Raw genomic sequence first — 18,757 nt, 5'->3', positions numbered from 1 at the left:
TGAAGTATACTCACAGGAAGGACCAAAGACCAATTTCTTGCAAACGCTGTCAAATACGTCCGCTGCCACGGACAGGGACACCTCAGTAAATTGTGCCAGTCATGGCTTCAGCATTGCACAGACAACCCAAGAATCACCCCCGAAGTTGAGGCCACCGACCCAGAAGACACAGTCTTTCTTCCTGTGTGGCATCAAATGATGCGGCCTTTTCTTCTGGAACACAACCACCTCAGTGAACAGCCATCTAACCAACTTCATATTAAGTTCCGATACCAGATTCCAGGTACCAGGTCCTATCGGATGAGGAACCATTACTCCAAGGCCGCTGGGTCCAAATGATGGACGTGCCACTGTACGTCGTGGGGGGAGTCCAACTTCTGGTCATTGGTATGGTTTAGGACCCATTGATGTATGGCAATAAACAGCTTGCAGATTGATAAACATAGTATGGAATCAGCCCTTTTCACTCCTCAGCAGAGATGCCAGAATAGCTCTTGATCTCCTTGAATTGGCAGAAGATTGGAAAACAAACATGGTTCCCACCCAGTCTGAAAGGCATCCTCCCAAGCCATATTAGTCATCTTGCAGGCCAGAGGATATGGTGGTGGATGGCATCCACCAGCCAGCCCAGGGAGGTGTACTGAACTTGGGGGCAGCAGTTTTCTTAGTTTGGGGGACATATCTGCATTGTGGGCCAGTCCTGGGCTGCTTAGATTGAGATAAGGGTACATGGGCCCAGTTTAAATATGGCATCTGGAGTGAGGAAGCGCTGAGGTCTTGGTGTGGTGGATGAATCAGAAGGTGCCGACCAGTAATCCGGCATATTTCCCATGCCTGTATAATTAATGAGGCGGGAAGCAGACAATAAGGTGTGAAAATCCGCCATTGTGACTTGCGGGAAAACACCAGGCGGAATGTTCCTGTCCTGACCGCCACAGGAATCATAGCGGGTGGGACACAGACCTTACAAAAGCCCTTTCACCTCGGACAGGTTTTCCATCCTTGGGGCGGAAAATCCCACCCACTGAATTCTACACCCGCTACTGCACTGAGTGCAATTCGGGAAAAATTTCTTGCCAATGAATGAGTGTTACCACCCCCCCCCCCCCCACCAAAACCCCCTTGTGGGTTTGTTTGGGACCTGGAAACATTTTCAATTTCTGTGGGGGTGGGGGGAAAGTCCTGCCTTAAATTTGGGATCCTAGCTTTGCATCAGTAGGTTCGACCGGGTGATGTGCTGATTTGCATCTTTGGACTTACCCATTCTTCCCTTCCTCTACAGTACACCATGCAGCAAATGATGAGTGGTACATCTCGCACCAGAATCTGGGGGTGGGGGGTGTAGTCCTATCGTTCGATAAGGTCTCCCGTGCAAGGCTTCTAGAAAAAGTGAGAGGGCATGGGATCCAAGGGGCTGCTGCCCGGTGGATCCAGAACTGGCTTGCCCAAAGGAGGCAGAGAGTGGGTATAGATGGGTCTTTTTCTAAATGGAGGTCGGTCACCAACGGTGTGCCCCAGGGATCTGTTCTGGGACCCTTGCTGTTTGTCATTTTCATAAATGACCTGGATGAGGAAGCGGAGGGATGGGTCGGTAAGTTTGCCGACGACACGAAGGTTGGTGGGGTTGTGGATAGTCTGGAGGGATGTCAGAAGTTACAGAGGGACATAGATAGAATCATAGAATCATAGAAACCCTACAGTGCAGAAGGAGGCCATTCGGCCCATCGAGTCTGCACCGACCACAATCCCACCCAGGCCCTACCCCCACATATTTTACCCGCTAATCCCTCTAACCTACGCATCTTAGGATTCTAAGGGGCAATTTTTTTAACCTGGCCAATCAACCTAACCCGCACATCTTTGGACTGTGGGAGGAAACCGGAGCACCCGGAGGAAACCCACGCAGACACGAGGAGAATGTGCAAACTCCACACAGACAGTGACCCGAGCCGGGAATCGAACCCAGGACCCTGGAGCTGTGAAGCAGCAGTGCTAACCACTACGCTACCGTGCCGCCCCTAGGATGCAAGACTGGGCGGACAAGTGGCAGATGGACTTCAACCCAGATAAATGCGTCGTGGTCCATTTTGGCAGGTCAAATGGGATGAAGGAGTACAATATAAAGGGAAAGACTCTTAGTACTGTAGAGGATCAGAAGGACCTTGGGGTCCGGGTCCATAGAACTCTAAAATCAGCCCCGCAGTTGGAGGAGGTGGTTAAGAAGATGTATGGTGTGCTGGCCTTTATCAATCGAGGGATTGAGTTTAGGAGTCCGGGGATAATGATGCAGCTATATAAGACCCTCGGCAGACCCCACTTGGAGTACTGTGCTCAGTTCTGGTCGCCTCACTATAGGAAGGATGTGGAAAAGATTGAAAGGGTGCAGAGGAGATTTACAAGGATGTTGCCTGGATTGACTGGCATGCCTTATGAGGATAGGCTGAAGGAGCTCGGTCTTTTCTCCTTGGAGAGACGAAGGATGAGAGCAGACCTAATAGAGATGTATAAGATGTTGAGAGGCATAGATCGGGTGGACTCTCAGAGGCTTTTTCCCAGGGTGGAAATGTCTGCTACGAGAGGACACAGGTTTAAGGTGCTGGGGGATAGGTACAGGGGAAATGTTAGGGGGAGGTTTTTCACACAGAGGGTGGTGGGCGAGTGGAATCGGCTGCCGTCAGTGGTGGTGGAGGCGAGCTCAATAGGGTCTTTTAAGAGACTCCTGGATGAGTACATGGAGCTTAATAGGATGGTAGGTCTAGAAGGTAGGGATGAGTTCGGCACAACTTGTGGGCCGAAGGGCCTGTTTGTGCTGTAGTTTTTCTATGTTTCTATCAATGCTGCATGATGCAGTTTTATTTTTTATGTCAAATTTTATACCTGATACAAATATAATAGGTGTACAATTGGTCAACTTTTATTTAGTGCAAGAATTTCCAATTTTCGCTTGCAGGTATCATTAGTGCATAAAGAGAACAACTTATAGAATGAACTATAATTCTTTCTCTGTCTTTCTCCTCACTCTCCTTACATATATTTGAAACAAGCTGTCATTATCTATTTGCTGGTGTGTTTGTAGCTGTTGCAACGTGTTATCTGGACAGCCCCTATTAGGCTATCTGCACTTTGTATCCTTCCCTCTTCCTGTTTGTGTTTAACACTGTTAAGACAGAATTACATTTATAGAATTAAATCAATTTGTGTGGTCTTTGATCTTTTGATACTGAGCAGCAGCCCAATTGTCCTTTGAGTGTAGTGCTCATTAACCACAGAAAAATAGTATTATTAAGCTTTGCCTGTCTTATGGAGACCAAATACTTATTGCAAAATTAACTCAGTCGCCCAGTTGTTACTACATTGAAATAGAAGCTGTAATATTCGTGAAAATATGGAAAGTTTCCATTGCATTCCATAATTCGGGTCCAAGACCTTAAAACTTTAAAAAATAAAAAACAGAAAATGCTGGAAATACTCAGCATGTTATATCAGCATTTGTTGAGAGAAACTGAGTTAAGATTTCAGGTCGATTACTTTTCATTATAACTGGGAAAAGTAATAGGTTTTGAGCAAGAGGTGGGTGGGTTAAGGACAAAAAGGTCAGTGATATGGTGAAAATCATTTTTATTTGTCCCCGTTCTGATAAAAGGCCATCAACTTGAGACACTAGCCAGAACTCTACCACCTTGTCTGCCACAGAATTGGAGCAGGCGAGCGTCCAATAACGGAAATCTCCGTTGACCTCGGATGGGAATTTCCGGTCTCGTCCAAGCGAAGCTGTAAAATCCTGCCCATTAACTCTGTTTCACTCCATAGATGCTGCAATAACCTGAGTATTTCCAGCATTTTCTGTGTTTATTTCAGATTTTCAGCATCTGCAGTACTCAGTTTTTTGAACCTTAAAACTGCCCAGAAATTTATTTAATCTCAGTCTTATTATCTCCATAGATGAGAGGAAACAGTAAGAGGCATGTGATTCTCTTTCACATTTTCACATCCACCCCATCCCCAGCCTATATACTTAGCTGCCATGTTGCTTAACTCATTCGTAATCATTAGACATGGTTAGATCACAGAGCATTTGCTCAGGACCCAGACTGAAGCTTATTTTAAAGTTGGAAAGCACGTTAAATAATCATTTGTCTGCATAGTAATCAAATAAAGAAACAGTGAATTTTGCTTAGTAGGAAAGGCTTCAGGAATGAATCGACCTTATGGTGGAAAAGGTCAGACCATATTTTGTTAGGCTCCTCCTTTGTGCTCACATATCTGAGCCCCACAACAATGTTGTGTGTTTCCAAAATATCAGACACTAGCAATTTCCCCATCTAGCACTAACAGACACTGGCAAGTCTGTTATCAGCTCTGTTACTTGCACAGTGGTTTCACACCCTGGATCCTCTTCCCCATCCTCAGCGCTAACAAACTCTAGTATTAGTAAATTCAGTGACACCACCCACAGTTTTGCAAAGTTGCAATGATCAACCAAAATCAGTATATTGCCACCGTGCCGCTATAAAACTGAAGTTTCTTCTCCATAATGCAATCAGTAACACCCCAAAATAGAGAAACAAGTAAAATTTAAAGCACTAAGGAAACCATTCGACCAACAATGTGGAGAAGTATGAGGTGATGCATTTTGGTAGGAAAAATGTGGAGAGACGATACAAGCTAAGGGGTAAAATTCTTAAAGGGTGCAGCAGCAGAGGGACCTGGGTATATATGTGCAGAGGTCATTGAAGATGGCAGGACAGGTGGAGAGAGCAGTTAGTAAAGTATATAGTATTCTGGGCTTTATTAATTGGAGCATATAGTATAAGAGTGAAGAGGTCATGCTGAACGTACACACTAGTTAGACCTCAGCTGGAATGTTTGTAGGAAGAATGTGAGCGCATTGGAGAGAGTGCAGAAGAGGTTTTCAAGAATGGTTCCAGGAATGAGAAACTTCAGTTATGAGGATTGATTGGAGAGCTTGGTACTGTTGTTCTTGGAGAGAAGAAGGCTGAGAGGAGATTTGATAGAGTGTTCAAACTCATGAGGGAGTTGAACTGAGTAGATAGGGGGAAACTGTTCCTGCTCATAAAAGAATCAAGAATGAAAGGGCATAGATTAAAAGTGATTTGCAAAAGAAGCAAATACATTACCTCACATTTCCCCAGGCTGAATTCCATTTGACATTCCATTTTGTGCCCTCCTGACCAATCCATTGATATCTTCCTGGAGTCTAAGTCTAAGTAGGGTTGCCAGCTGTGATTAAATATATTCCTGAAGGTTTCATAGAATCACGATTGTTACAGCAATTTAGTTCATTGTGTCTTCACAAGCTCTTTAAACAAGCATCATGTGTCATTCCCCTGCCTTTTCCCCATACCCCTGAACATTATTTCTATTCAAGTAATCATCTAATGCCATCTTCAATGCCTCGATTGAACCTGCCTCCATCACACGTCCAGTTTCATTCCAGACCCAAACCCATCACATGACTTGCCCCCACTCTCTCAGCCAATACATCCATCCTTGTGACGTGCTACCTTCCTATGCCAATTAGAAAGCAAAGATACCCATTACACAATGAGCCAACTGGCTTTTACCTTTTCAATATTTTTGTATCTGGTAAAGTGAACTGGCCAAAGAAAATGACAAAAAATATATTTTTTAATGTTCCAATGATTTTTCTCCAGGGTTGCGCACAGCAAAGTCTTGGAGACTGATCTTCAATTCCTGAAGTTGGTTTATTTGCAATGAGACTTGGAGCTGATGGTGGTGAACCAATTAAAAAAATGTTATTCCTATATGGATAGGCCTTTAATGAACCACCAATAGTAAATGAACATGTGAATTCTCTAAATTAATATTACAAGCACGGCATTTAAGGGGAGACACTGTGCATACTTTGTAAATTTAAATTCAAGATTAAGAATTTCTGCCAGCCTAAAGTTCCCAAGTAATTTGTTTTGTACTCATTTTAGCAAACCTAACCAGTCTTAATCTTGTAATGGGTCTTTATGTTGGCATTAAAAATGACCCTATTTAAGTTTATAAATGATCTGAAGTATGGATTTTTGCAATGGAGCATTGGACAGTTAGCAATCTAAATTTGATGTAGTTCCTGCCCAGTGCAGCAAGGGTTGATGGGGCAGGAATGGAGGGTGGGAAGGTCGATGATGCAGAGCTGGGGTCAGAGTCTTTCCTTAAAATAATTTTAAATGTTCTTATTCTTCCCATCAGATGCGTCAGATGTCACAACGCATTCATCAAAACCACAAAATCTTGTGACTGCAAGTCAAATGTTTTGGTAAGCAAAGGATATTCTAAAATTAGTTTATAAATGTATTATGCATATTCAAATCATGTACCAACTGATGGATTAGAAAGCTACAAAATTAGCAAATAGACATTGTCAATTATACTCACATGCTTAAATATTATACTCAGTAACATCATCTGGACAAGAGTAAAAGCACTTGAAATTTATTTTTATTTTTGTTTCAATTGCAGTAGGTGTGTTTTTTAATTCAGAAAATGAATGTTTAGAATAAGATGCTCATCTAAGGAACAAACCTGAAAGAACCTACAATGAACTGAGCCAATACCATCATTGCTTTTGATTCTTTCTAGACAGGAGGATTATGCTTTCTTTCTCAGCCGAAGGTCTTGACCACCTCAGTTGTTACAAATATTATCTATGCAAAAGTAAGTAGAATGAAAATTACTAACTGGTGCCTAAGGCACCACACTTAGTTTAAAAAGTTAAAGTTAAAGTTTTATTTATTAGTCACAAGTAGTCTTACATTAACATTGCAATGAAGTTACCGTGAAAATCCCCTAGTCACCACATTCCAACACCTATTCAGGTATTGAGGGAGAATTTGGCATGGCCAGTTCACCTAACCTGCACGTCTTTCGGACTGTGGGAGGAAACCGGAGCATGCAGAGGAAACCCACGCAGATACGGTGAGAACATGCAAACTCCACACAGACAGCGACCCAAGCTGGGAATCGAACCTGGGTCCCTAGCGCTGTGAGGCAGCAGTGCCAACCACTGTGCTCAGTCTAGGCCCAGTTTCTTCAAAATCATTGCAAATGCATGGTTATGTATATTACATATTTTAGGAATAACTCCGAAGTAAATATTGCTGGTGTAAATGGAGTTCAGAATGCCTGAACGTATTTTTCTGTTCACGCAACATCAGAAATGGCAATTTTATAAATTTAGTGAAAAGAAAGATCTTTCTTTAATGAAAATAACCATAGTACATGTATTTTTATGCAAATTGGCTGTGCATTTTTTCAAATTGTCTGTAACTTCTCCACAATGCAACCAGCTTCTAGTACTAAAGCAAAGCATTGCAGTTGCTAGCAATATGGGTTGGTACCCTGGCAATGCCAACTTGGCAGCCCAGCACTGCCAGCCTGTCATCCTGATAGGGTTGAAGGCTGACAGGAGCAGGTCTGGAGACAGCGGGACCTGAGTTGGTGGGGCCTAATGGGGGCTCTGAGAGGGTGAAGTCAGAGAGGGACGGAACCCAATGGGGGAGGTCTGTGGGAGGGGAGGGAAGGGGGGACTCATCAGGGGGGCTGCAGCGATCGGCCAGAATGACGATTAGGTGGGAGGTGATCGGGGTGGGGGGGATGGGGGGGACGGGGATGGACACAGCAATTGGGAGGGTTCCATTGGGGCAAGAGGGTTTTCGGGGGCATAGTGTATACAGTATACATGGAGGTCGGAGTGCCTGCACACTGGTGGCCCTAGTGCTCAGCAGCCATTTTCCTGTTGAGCTGATGCTCTCCGCCCTTCCCCCCACCCCCCCCATCACAAACTGGCAAGATTCGCAATATGGCCTCTGTACTGCACAGAGTGTCATAAACTACCACCACTTACCTCACTGGAAAAACGGGCGAGAAAATGGGAGGTTTTCTCACCCATTTTACATTTACGGGGCAATCTTAACAACTCATCATGTTGGTCGATTGGTGTGGTGAGCTGATAACATAGAAACATAGAAAAACTACAGCACAAAACAGGCCCTTCGGCCCCACAAGTTGTGCCAAACATATCCCTACCTTTTAGGCCGACCTATAACCCTCCATCCTATTAAGTCCCATGTACTCATCCAGGAGTCTCTTAAAAGACCCTATTGAGTTTGCCTCCACCACCACTGACGGCAGCCGATTCCACTCGCCCACCACCCTCTGTGTGAAAAACCTCCCCCTAACATTTCCCCTGTACCTACCCCCCAGCACCTTAAACCTGTGTCCTCTCGTAGCAGACATTTCCACCCTGGGAAAAAGCTTCTGAGAGTCCATCCGATCTATGTCTCTCAACATCTTGTATACCTCTATTAGGTCTCCTCTCATCCTACGTCTCTCCAAGGAGAAAAGACCGAGCTCCCTCAGCCTATGCTCATAAGGCATGCCACTCAATCCAGGCAACATCCTTGTAAATCTCCTCTGCACCCTTTCAATCTTTTCCACATCCTTCCTGTAATGAGGCGACCAGAACTGAGCACAGTACTCCAAGTGGGGTCTGACGAGGGTCTTATATAGCTGCATCATTATCCTCGGACTCCTAAACTCAATCCCTTGATTGATAAAGGCCAGCACACCATACGCCTTCTTATCCACCTCCTCCAACTGCGGGGCCGATTTAGAGTCCTATGGACCCGGACCCCAAGGTCCTTCTGATCCTCTACAGTACTAAGAGTCTTTCCCTTTATATTGTACTCCTTCATCCCATTTGACTTGCCAAAATGGACCACTACGCATTTGTCTGGGTTGAAGTCCATCTGCCACTTCTCCGCCCAGTCTTGCATCCTATCTATGTCCCTCTGTAACTTCTGACATCCCTCCAGACTATCCACAACCCCACCAACCTTCGTGCCGTCGGCAAACTTACCAACCCATCCCTCCACTTCCTCATCCAGGTCATTTATGAAAATGACAAACAGCAAGGGTCCCAGAACAGATCCCTGGGGCACACTGTTGGTGACCGACCTCCATTTAGAAAAAGACCCATCTATACCCACTCTCTGCCTCCTTTGGGCAAGCCAGTTCTGGATCCACAGGGCAGCAGCCTCTTGGACCCATGCCCTCTCACGTTTTCTAGAAGCCTTGCATGGGGGACCTTATCGAACGCCTTGCTAAAATCCATATAAACCACATCTACCGCCTTCCCTTCGTCAATGTGTTTAGTCACATTTTCGAAGAACTCCACCAGGCTCGTAAGGCATGATCTGCCTTTGACAAAGCCATGCTGAGTATTCTTGAGCATACTAAACCTCTCTAAATGCTCATAAATCTTATCCCTCATGATCGTCTCCATCGGCTTACCAACCACTGAGGTTAGACTCACCGGTCGGTAATTTCCTGGGCTATCCCTATTCCCCTTCTTGAAAATAGGAACCACATCCGCAACCCTCCAATCCTCCAGCACCTCTCCTGTCTCCATCGACGGCGCAAAGATCATCGCCAGAGGCTCTGCAATCTCTTCCCTCGCCTCCCACAGTAACCTGGGGTACATCCCATCCGGACCCGGCGACTTATCTATCTTGATGCCATTCAAAGATTCCAGCACAACCTCTTTGTTAAAGTCCACATACTCAATCTTTTCAGTCCACCGCAAGCCCGCAGTACATCCACCCAGGTCCTTCTCTGTGAAAACCGAGGCAAAATACTCATTAAGCACCTCTGCCATTTCTAGTGGTTCCGTACAGACTTTCCCGCCTTCACCTTTTATAGGCCCTATTCTTTCCCGTCTCATCCTTTTACTCTTCATATATTTATAGAACGCCTTAGGGTTTTCCTTAATCCTACCTGCCAAGGCCTTCTCGTGACCCCTTCTGGCTCTCCTAATTTCCTTCTTTAGTCCCTTCCTACAAGCCGTATAATCATCTAGATCCCTATCTTCGCCAAGCTCTCTGAACCTTTTGTACGCTTTACTTTTCTTCTCGACTAGGTCCCGCACAGCTCTCGTGCACCACGGTTCCTTTAACATACCGACTCCTCCCTGTCTGCTCGGAACATTGTCCTGTAGAACTCTAGACAGACATTCCTTGAAAAACTGCCACCTCTCTTCAGTACATTTCCCCAGAATACCTCCTTCCAATTTACTCCTCTAATGTGCTGCCTTTTGTCTTCATATTTTCCCTTACTCCATATAAACGCTTTCCTAGCTTGCCTGATCCTCTCTTTTTCCAATGCAAGCATAAAGGAGATAGAGTTATGATCGCTATCCCCAAGATGCTCTCCCACTGAGAGATCTGACACCTGTCCAGGTTCATTGGTCAGTATCAGATCAAGTACAGCCTCTCCTCTTGTAGGCTTGTCCACATGCTGTGTCAGGAAACCCTCCTGAACACACCTAATGAACTCCTCCCCATCCAATCCACTTACCCTAGGGATATTCCAATCTAAGATCAATTAAGATTGGGCAAGAAACGGAAAATTGGGTTTGCACCTGGTTTCTCACCTCTTGCAATGTTACTGGCCCCGATGTGCCTGTGAAATCAGCCTCGTGCCTTGCAAGGGTGCTAGGCTGATTTAAATATATATGAGGTAATTTCAGTGTGACTAATGAGTCCCGGACACAATCATCCGGGCGCACTTATCTTTACCTGCTCGCAGGTGGAGGCACTCTGGCACCCTGACTCTGCTCTCCAGGCACGGAGTAGTGCCAAGGGGACGGGGCCGAAGGGGAAGGGTGGGACCTGAAAGGGCAAGCCCATTACAGGAGATGGGACCACAACAGGGAGGCAAGCAGGGAAGAGGTCCGTAGAAGGCTTACTCTGTATTGGGCAATTGGCTGGAGCAGTGGCTAGCTGGGGCAGGGGAGACCATTGGAGCCAGCAATTGGCTTGGGGGCAGTAATCAGGGGCAGTGCTCAGTCGGGGGGGGGAGGGGATGGGATCAAGACAGCAATCGGCTGGGGTGAGGAAACAGAGTCAGCGATCAACCAGCGGGGGGGGGGGGCGGGGTGGGACCGTGCATTGATAGATCAGGCCACCTGCGCAATGGTACCCCTATAGGTGTGAGTGTGAATAGACTCTGCCTACTCCCCCTACTGAAGAGAATCACATTTTGCCTCATTTCTTTTCTAAATGCTATATGATTGCATCTGGGAGCTTGCCCAGAAAATGGACGCAATTCTCTTTCATTCGGCACTTAGAATTTTTTTGATAAGGTCGCCCCCTTAGAACTCTTCTGAGAAAATTCTGCACTATGGGCCCAATTTTACCATCAAGTTGCGCCCATTTCCGCGTGTGAAAATTTGGTAAAGTCAGGCGTAAGGCGAATAGCATGATCCATGCCAGTCTCTGCCGGTTCCCCCTTTACCAAAGGCCGCAAATGGCTGCCATCAAGACCGTGCCCGAAACGGTTTGCATTTAAATTGACTTAATGGGCTGCACGTCCAAACTTACCGGCACTTCGCCAGTCCAGATTGGGCGCGGAACAGACATGCTCCGATTTGGGCACTCCAGCTTCTGAGGAGGTAAGTTCTGAGTGTCCGGCGGCTCTCTGCGTCAGATCGCTTGGGGGGGGGGGGCGGAGGTGGGTCAGATGGCTCCATTCAGATTGGTGGGGGGGTAGGCAGGGAGAGGCCTGCTGCCACTCTGCCTCTGCTCAGTGAGGGGGGAAGGAGGATCCACTGCCACTCTGCATGTGATCGGGGGGGGGGGGAAAGGAGGGAGTCCGTTGCCACTCTGCGTGTGATCGGTGGGGGGCAAGGGGGGGTCTGCTGCCACTCTGCTTGTGATCGGTGGGGGTGAAGGGGGGCAAGGGATTGTGATCAGTCTGGGTAGTGGGGGGGTGAGGTGGGGGGATAAGGGAGTCATTAATGTTGTGGGGTGGGGCAATGTCTGTGGGGACCAGGGGGAGCCATTATCCGACCTGGGAGTGATGTGGCAGGGGAGCGTTTTCCTTTTTTTTTCCTGTGCATGCGCAGTTGGTGGCGCCGATTGGAGCTGCAGGCTTTTCGGTGCATTAAGCCCCGCCCACAGGCTTGTGCAGCACGATTCAGAATCGCTGCTATATTTTCAGGCAGAGTGCATATGGGGGCGCCTGAGAACGAGTCTAAAAGTCAGATCTGAAACACTCCCAGTTTCAAGTCCGCCCAGCAGTTAGAATGAAAATGGTAAAATAGGGCCCTATATCTCTGTAACAGAGTACAGGTGCGATTGGTCAATAGCGCCATTCAACCTAGTGCCTTTCATGGAGTGAGTGGTTAAGGTCTGAAATGCACTGTCTGAGCGTGTGGTGGAGGCAGGTACAATCAAAGAATTCTAAAGGGAATTTGACTCTTATTTGAAAAGGAAGAACATGTAGAGTTACAGGGAGAAGGTGGGAGAATGGCAGTAAATCAATTGCTCATTTGGAGAGTTGGTACAGACGCTATGGACTGAATGGGCTCCTTCTATACGGTAACAGTTCTGTGATTCTGTGAAAGTTCAAAATTTGTGTTCTGCTGCTACTTTAATTTCTTTATCAAGGAATAATTTCCTGTAAACAACTTCAGCGTGAAAAATTGTAACATTTAATCACTACAAATCAAGATAAAATGTCATTGTTTGCATACTTTGTTAATGTGTAGTGTAAAACCTGATTTAAGAACTTTATTTAAAAATATTGAAACAAACTTAGACAATTCTCAAACACTTCTATAAGACTACTACCACTTCTTTACAGAATTTAAAGGTGTCGTCCGCTTGGTTTATCAGCCATTTGAAAGCATCAGCTATTGCATGTTTGGTAAGTTTTAGAAAAATACTTTGACAGGATTTTAACTTGGAAAGTAAACATTTTTTAAAATTTTAAACATGATTCCAACTTGACTCTAACCGTCCACTTCTGGATTTTAACAGATGCACCTCCCCTTAATCATGACTTTCTAAACGTCTGCAATCTCAGACTTCCCTTCAATCTCTAACTCCCCCTCTCCCTGTGATCTCTGACTTCCACAGCTCCATGACCTCTGACTCTCACCACCCCTGTGGTCTCCGACATCTCCCAGCTCCCAAAACCTCTGACTCATCCCCACTCCCCGCAATTTCAGATTCACCCTGTGATCACCTGCACCGCATCATACATTATTTGCAACCTCACTGTTCCCAGTGATCTGATGCCCCTAACCCTGCAATCTCCAACTCTCCCCACCCTCCTGCAATCTCCAATTTAAATCTCTGACATTCCCCCAACTCCACGATCTCTGATGCCCCTGCGATACATAGAAAAATGGAAAATAGGAACAGGAGGAGGCCTTTCGGCTCTTGGCCTTCTCTGCCATTCATTATGATCATGGCTGATCATCCAACTCAATAGCCTGATCCTGCCTTTCCTCCATGTCCTTTGATCACCTTTGCCTCAAGTGCTATATCTAACTGCTTCTTGAAAATATACAATGTTTTGGCCTCAACTACTTTCTGTGTTAATGAATTCCACAGGTTGACCACTCTCTGGGTGAAGAAATTTCTCCTCATCTAGTCCTAAACAATCTACCCTGTATCCTCAGACTATGACCCCTGGTTCTGGGCACCCCCCACCATCAGGAACATCATTCTTGCATCTACCCTGTGTAGTCCTGTTAGAGTTTTATAAGTTTCTATGAGAACCCCCCTCATTGTTCTGAACTCCAGCGAACACAATCCTAACCGACTCAATCTCTCCTCATATGTCAATCGTGCCATCCTAGTAATCAGTCTGGTAAGGTTTCTTTATACTCCTTTGAGAGCAAGAGCATCTTTCCTCAGATATGGACACCAAAACTGCACAGGTGTGTTTAAACTTCCAGGTGTGGCCTCACCAGGACTCTGCATAATTGCATTAAGACATCCCTGCTCCTGTACTCAAATCTTCTCACTATGAAGGCCAACATACCATTTGCCTTTTTTACTGCCTGCTGCACTTGCATGCTTATCTTCAGTGATTGGTGTATGAGGACATCCAGGTCTGTTTACACATTCCCCTCTCCAAATTTATGGCCATTCAGATAGTAATCTGCCTTCCTGTTTTTGCTACCAAAGTAGATAATCTCACATTTATCCAAATTATACTGCATCTGCCATTCATTTGCCCACTCACTCAACTTGTCTAAATCAAACTGAAGGATCTCTGCAACCTCCTCACAGCTCACCCTCCCACCCGGATTTGTGTCATCTGCAAATTTGGAGATAATACATTTAGTTCCCTCATCTAAATATTAATACATATAGTGAATAATTGGGGTCTCAGCACTGATTCCTATGGTATCTCACTGCCATTTGGAAAAATGACCTATTTATTCCTACTCTTTGTTTCCTGTCTGTCAACTAGTTTTCTATCCATCTCAATACACTACCCCCAATCCCATGTGCTTTAACTTTACACAAAAATCTCTTATTTGGGATTTTGTCGAAAGCCTTCTGAAAGTCCAAATAAACCACATCCACTAGCTCCCCCTCATCAACTCCTTGAAGAATTCCAGTAGATTTGTCAAGCATGATTTCCCTTTCATAAATCCATGCTGACTCTGTCTAATCCTGTCACTTGTTTTGATATAAAATCTTTGATAATGGATTCTAGAATTTTCCCCACTACCGATGTCAGGTTTCTGGTCTATAATTCCCTGTTTTCTCTTTATCTCCCTTTTTAAATAGTGGAGTTACATTAGCGACTCTCTAATCTGTAGGAACTGTTCCAGAGTTTATCAAATCTTGGAAGATGACCACCAATGCATCCACTATTTCTCGAGCCATATCCTTAAATACTCTGGGATGTAGATTATCAGGCCCTGGGGATTTATCGGCCTTCAATCCCATCATTTTCCCTAACACCATTTCTCTATTAATACTGGTTTCCTTCAGTTCTTCCCTCTCACTAAACTCTGTGTTCCCCAACATTTCTGCTCGTCCTTTGTGAAGACAGAACCAGACTGTGTATTCAGTTGGTCAGCCATTTCTTTGTTCTCCATTATACATTTCCTGGTTCTGACTGTAAGGAACCTACATTTGTCTTCACCAATCTTTTTCTCCTCACATACCTTTTATGGTCAGTTTTTATGTTCCCATTATCACTCTTCCTTGTCCTCGCAGTTTCCAACAACCCCCATGTTCCTGACTTCCATATATATCCTCAATCTCCTTTTATCTCCCTCTCAAACTTCATCTGCAAAACTCAATCTCAATATGAAGACCCAACTTTGATCTTCTCCTGCAACAACCCACTTCACCATGACCTCTCTCCCACCACCCATCTCTGGTCCTCCCTCCACTCAGCTCCTCACTGTGGTCTTGTGACACAGGCTCTCCCAACCAATAAACAACCTGCCAGACTGGCTGCTGGGCAGGAAATTTGATCAAAACATTTAAAAGATATCACTGTTAATTACAGCAGGGACACATGGGGCTCTTCCCTGGAAATTTCTTTGTTTCCTGTCTGCCAACCAGTTTTCTATCCACTCCCAATCCCATGTGCTTTAATTTTACATGCTAATCTCTTATGCAGGATATTGTTGAAAGCCTTCTGAAAATCCAAATAAACCACATCCACTGGCTCCACCCCACCCCCTCCACACCAACTCACCCAACCCAAACTCGTCCTCTTCATTGCAGCGATTAAATGTGGAAACTTTTGATTTCAGCATAATCATTACGAAGCTTTTGAAATCTTTAAACTTTTATTACAGAAGTAATTGAAATAAAGTTTAAAGTTTAATTATTAGTCACAAGTAGGCTTACATTAACACTGCAATGAAGTTACTGTGAAAATCCTCTTGTCACCACATTCCAACACCTGTCCGGGTACAGCATGGCCAATGCATCTAACCAGCACATCTTTCGGACTGTGGGAGGAAACCGGACCACCCAGAGGAAACCCACGCAGACACGAGGAGAACGTGCAGACTCCGCAAAGACAGTGTCCCAAGCCAGGAATTGAACCCAAGTCCCTGGTGCTGTGAGGCAGCAGTGCTAACCGCTGTGCCACCGTAACACCCTTAAAATAATTTCTGATGAAGTAGAAATTAACTTGCAGTGTAAGAATGACAGTTTGCTTTATATAACAGTCCTCAGTTTGTTATTATAACAGAGGCATTAATATATTTAAAATAAAGTGGTTAAAATAGCAAAAATAGTCATGAAATATGTTAAGTGTCTTACACTAATGTCAGAAAAAGTAAATGCTAACCTTGCATTTTACTTACTGATTCATCAATTAGCCTTGTGAAGTACACAGAATTTTATTAAGTTGAATCTATTAATTGTGATTCACTTTCATTGGAAAATTCATTTTTTTAGTTAACATTTTTATTTTTTATTTTCAGAGATTTGCAAATCTTACTGCCTGCCAGGCTCTCGGGAACATGTGTGTCATGACCATGAATTCATTGAACATGGCAACACCACCTAATGATGCTTGTGGACTTTATCAAACCATATTTAAAAGGACAATGCACCTTGGAATTGTCAATTCAATAAACTCTTGGTGAGTTAAAAGAACGTGCTGTTGACTGATGATAATCAGAAATTCCTTATTGACCGAACAACATTTTGATCATCAGGTAAAACCAATGTTTTCTGGGACTCAGCATGAGTCGGGGATGCATGTAAAATAGGGCAAGTGCCCAGCCCACCACCTTATCGTCCACCACCTTACCACCCACCTCCGAGTGCACCCCCATAAAATGGTAGGTGGGCGGACTTCAAAATCCACAACCCACCCGCCATATTTAAATAAATTACTAAGGACCAATTGACCCCGATTATATCCTGCCCACAGCATAATACAGTTGGTGTGGGCAGTCTGGTGGGAGTGGGCGGGTCATTTTGTCTTTTAAGCTTTAAGCTTTTCTAAAGAGCAGGAAGGAAAAGGAGGTACTTTCTTCAAGCAGATTCCTTTGCACATTTTGGGATGGCTCTGCTAAGATAGTACCCTCACTTTCTTCCCACCTGGTCCCCTCCCTCAGCTGCCCAAATCAGGATTGCTGGAGTTTCCAGGCAATCAGACCTCGAGCTTGCCATGGCTGATGTGATTATAGATGGAAGCTTTATATTTCCAATACTACCTCTTACTCTCTCTCTCTCTCCACATCCACTCCCACACCCCTCTCCCCTGGCTTTACCATCTCTAAATACACATCCTCTTCTCTGATCATTCTACCTTTTTTTTCCATGAGTTGAATGCATAAATTTTGAGTAATTGATTTTTAAAAATAAATTATCGATATTTACTGAAGGCAATTAGAAGAATTTTAGAGGCTAGTACACACATGGGAGAAGTAAGAACTGTCATTGAAGGAGCAGCTCTGTGTTTCCCTTGCATGCTGCTCCACAAATCTCTGCTCTGATGTCAGTTTGATCTTCAAGAAACTTTGTCGTTGACTGGCTTACAAAAATTATCTAAAAGACCGGGTTCAAAATTTTAAAAATCAGAACTTTTAAATCTAGTCTTTCAAATCTGCAGCCCTTCCTCTGGCTGCTCAAGCTGGACAAATGCAACACCAAGCCTGGGCCCCCTCAGTCCCAGGCTCCTATTGTTTTGTACAGGTGCACCGCTCTTCTCCCAGGTCTTGAACATGGGGTCCACATTCACATATACTCATACCCAGCTCTTCCTCCACTATTTCTCTCCGTACTATCAGATTACTTATCAGACATTCTTGAAGGGCACAACTTTCCCTTACAATTTGGGGAAACCAAATACATCACCTAAAAACTTCCCACCCTCGTCACTGACTCCATCCTCTTTCTCAGGCTGAATAAGGCAATTTGCATTTGATGTTCTGTTTGACTTAAGTTGAGTTTAAATCCTATATTTAATCCCCAGGGTCAAAACTAATCATCTTCATCTCTGCAGCACTGCCAGCATCAATCCCAAGTTCAGTCCCTCCACTGCTAAAACTCCTGCATTATTATCTTCTGATTTGCTTAGTACTTTCCAGGTTGACCTCCCACCCACAACTCTTCATAAATGCAAACTCAAAACATACCCTATCACAAGCTATTTTTCAATCAACCATCAACCCATCCTTGTTGTCCCATATTGACTCATCATCCCCAAATGCATTAAATTAAATTCCTGTCTTTATTAATTAACACTTACATGATTTTTCCCCACCTAGTGGTGGCACCTTCTTAAAATGGCATTATAGTGCCAACCTAGATTATGGGGACAATTATCCCCAAATACTTAAGGGAATACAGAGACTTCAAGGTGGCCAAGATAAATATAAAATGCCAGGGTAGCTCATGTTTAGTGCAATATGTCATTTTCATAAAGGAGTTGAAGCTTGCACAAGGAATAGTCACCTGGGAGATCGATAAAGAGTTGATGCCACTTAAATTGTTTGCTAGTCCTCATTAAAGAGGCTGCATGTCCTTCTTGTTGAAAGCACTTGACCTAATGGTATCTACAAAGCAACTAGTTAATTTGAAACAAATGAGTTGTTAGAGAGGATTTTGAGCTCTACTTAAAGGTATATCAGTTTTGTTTTCCCTGTTCAGTTACTGCTGGAGGTTTGAAGAGGACTTTTAAAACAGATCCGGAGACTTCGCCACAAATTCACTAAAATCGCTATGAATTTCCAAAGAGAGGACGTGCTGTGCTACTCTCACTTGTTGGACTTACACAAGTCTCCAAGAGAAAGGGAGTGTTTGATCATCTTATTGAAAGTCCCTTGATCTGCAAGAGGAAAAGGAGGAGAACATGAGATCAGGCAGAGCAGCACTAACTGCTGCAAGAGAGAGGGACAGAAGGGCTGCTTCCCCCTGCAGGTAGAGAACAATCCCTTCTTCCC

The 18,757-nt window shown here is 44.6% G+C and overlaps 1 protein-coding gene across 1 annotated transcript in view; it reads left to right on the top strand.

The window, feature by feature from the left end:
- The window catches only part of tmem67 (transmembrane protein 67), a 148,277-nt gene that overhangs the window by 39,040 nt on the left and 90,480 nt on the right, over positions 1–18,757 (top strand). The window contains exons 5-9 of the mRNA XM_078216975.1: positions 6,223–6,289; positions 6,613–6,691; positions 11,961–11,968; positions 12,685–12,738; positions 16,286–16,446. Of these exons, the coding sequence (XP_078073101.1) occupies positions 6,223–6,289; positions 6,613–6,691; positions 11,961–11,968; positions 12,685–12,738; positions 16,286–16,446 (369 nt within the window). The remainder of the gene's footprint in view (positions 1–6,222; positions 6,290–6,612; positions 6,692–11,960; positions 11,969–12,684; positions 12,739–16,285; positions 16,447–18,757) is intronic.

This window comes from Mustelus asterias, chromosome 7 (assembly GCF_964213995.1).
Source record: "Mustelus asterias chromosome 7, sMusAst1.hap1.1, whole genome shotgun sequence".
Lineage (NCBI taxonomy): Eukaryota > Metazoa > Chordata > Chondrichthyes > Carcharhiniformes > Triakidae > Mustelus > Mustelus asterias.
Note: the sequence above shows the minus strand (reverse complement) of the source record. Positions and strands in the feature narration are given on the sequence as shown.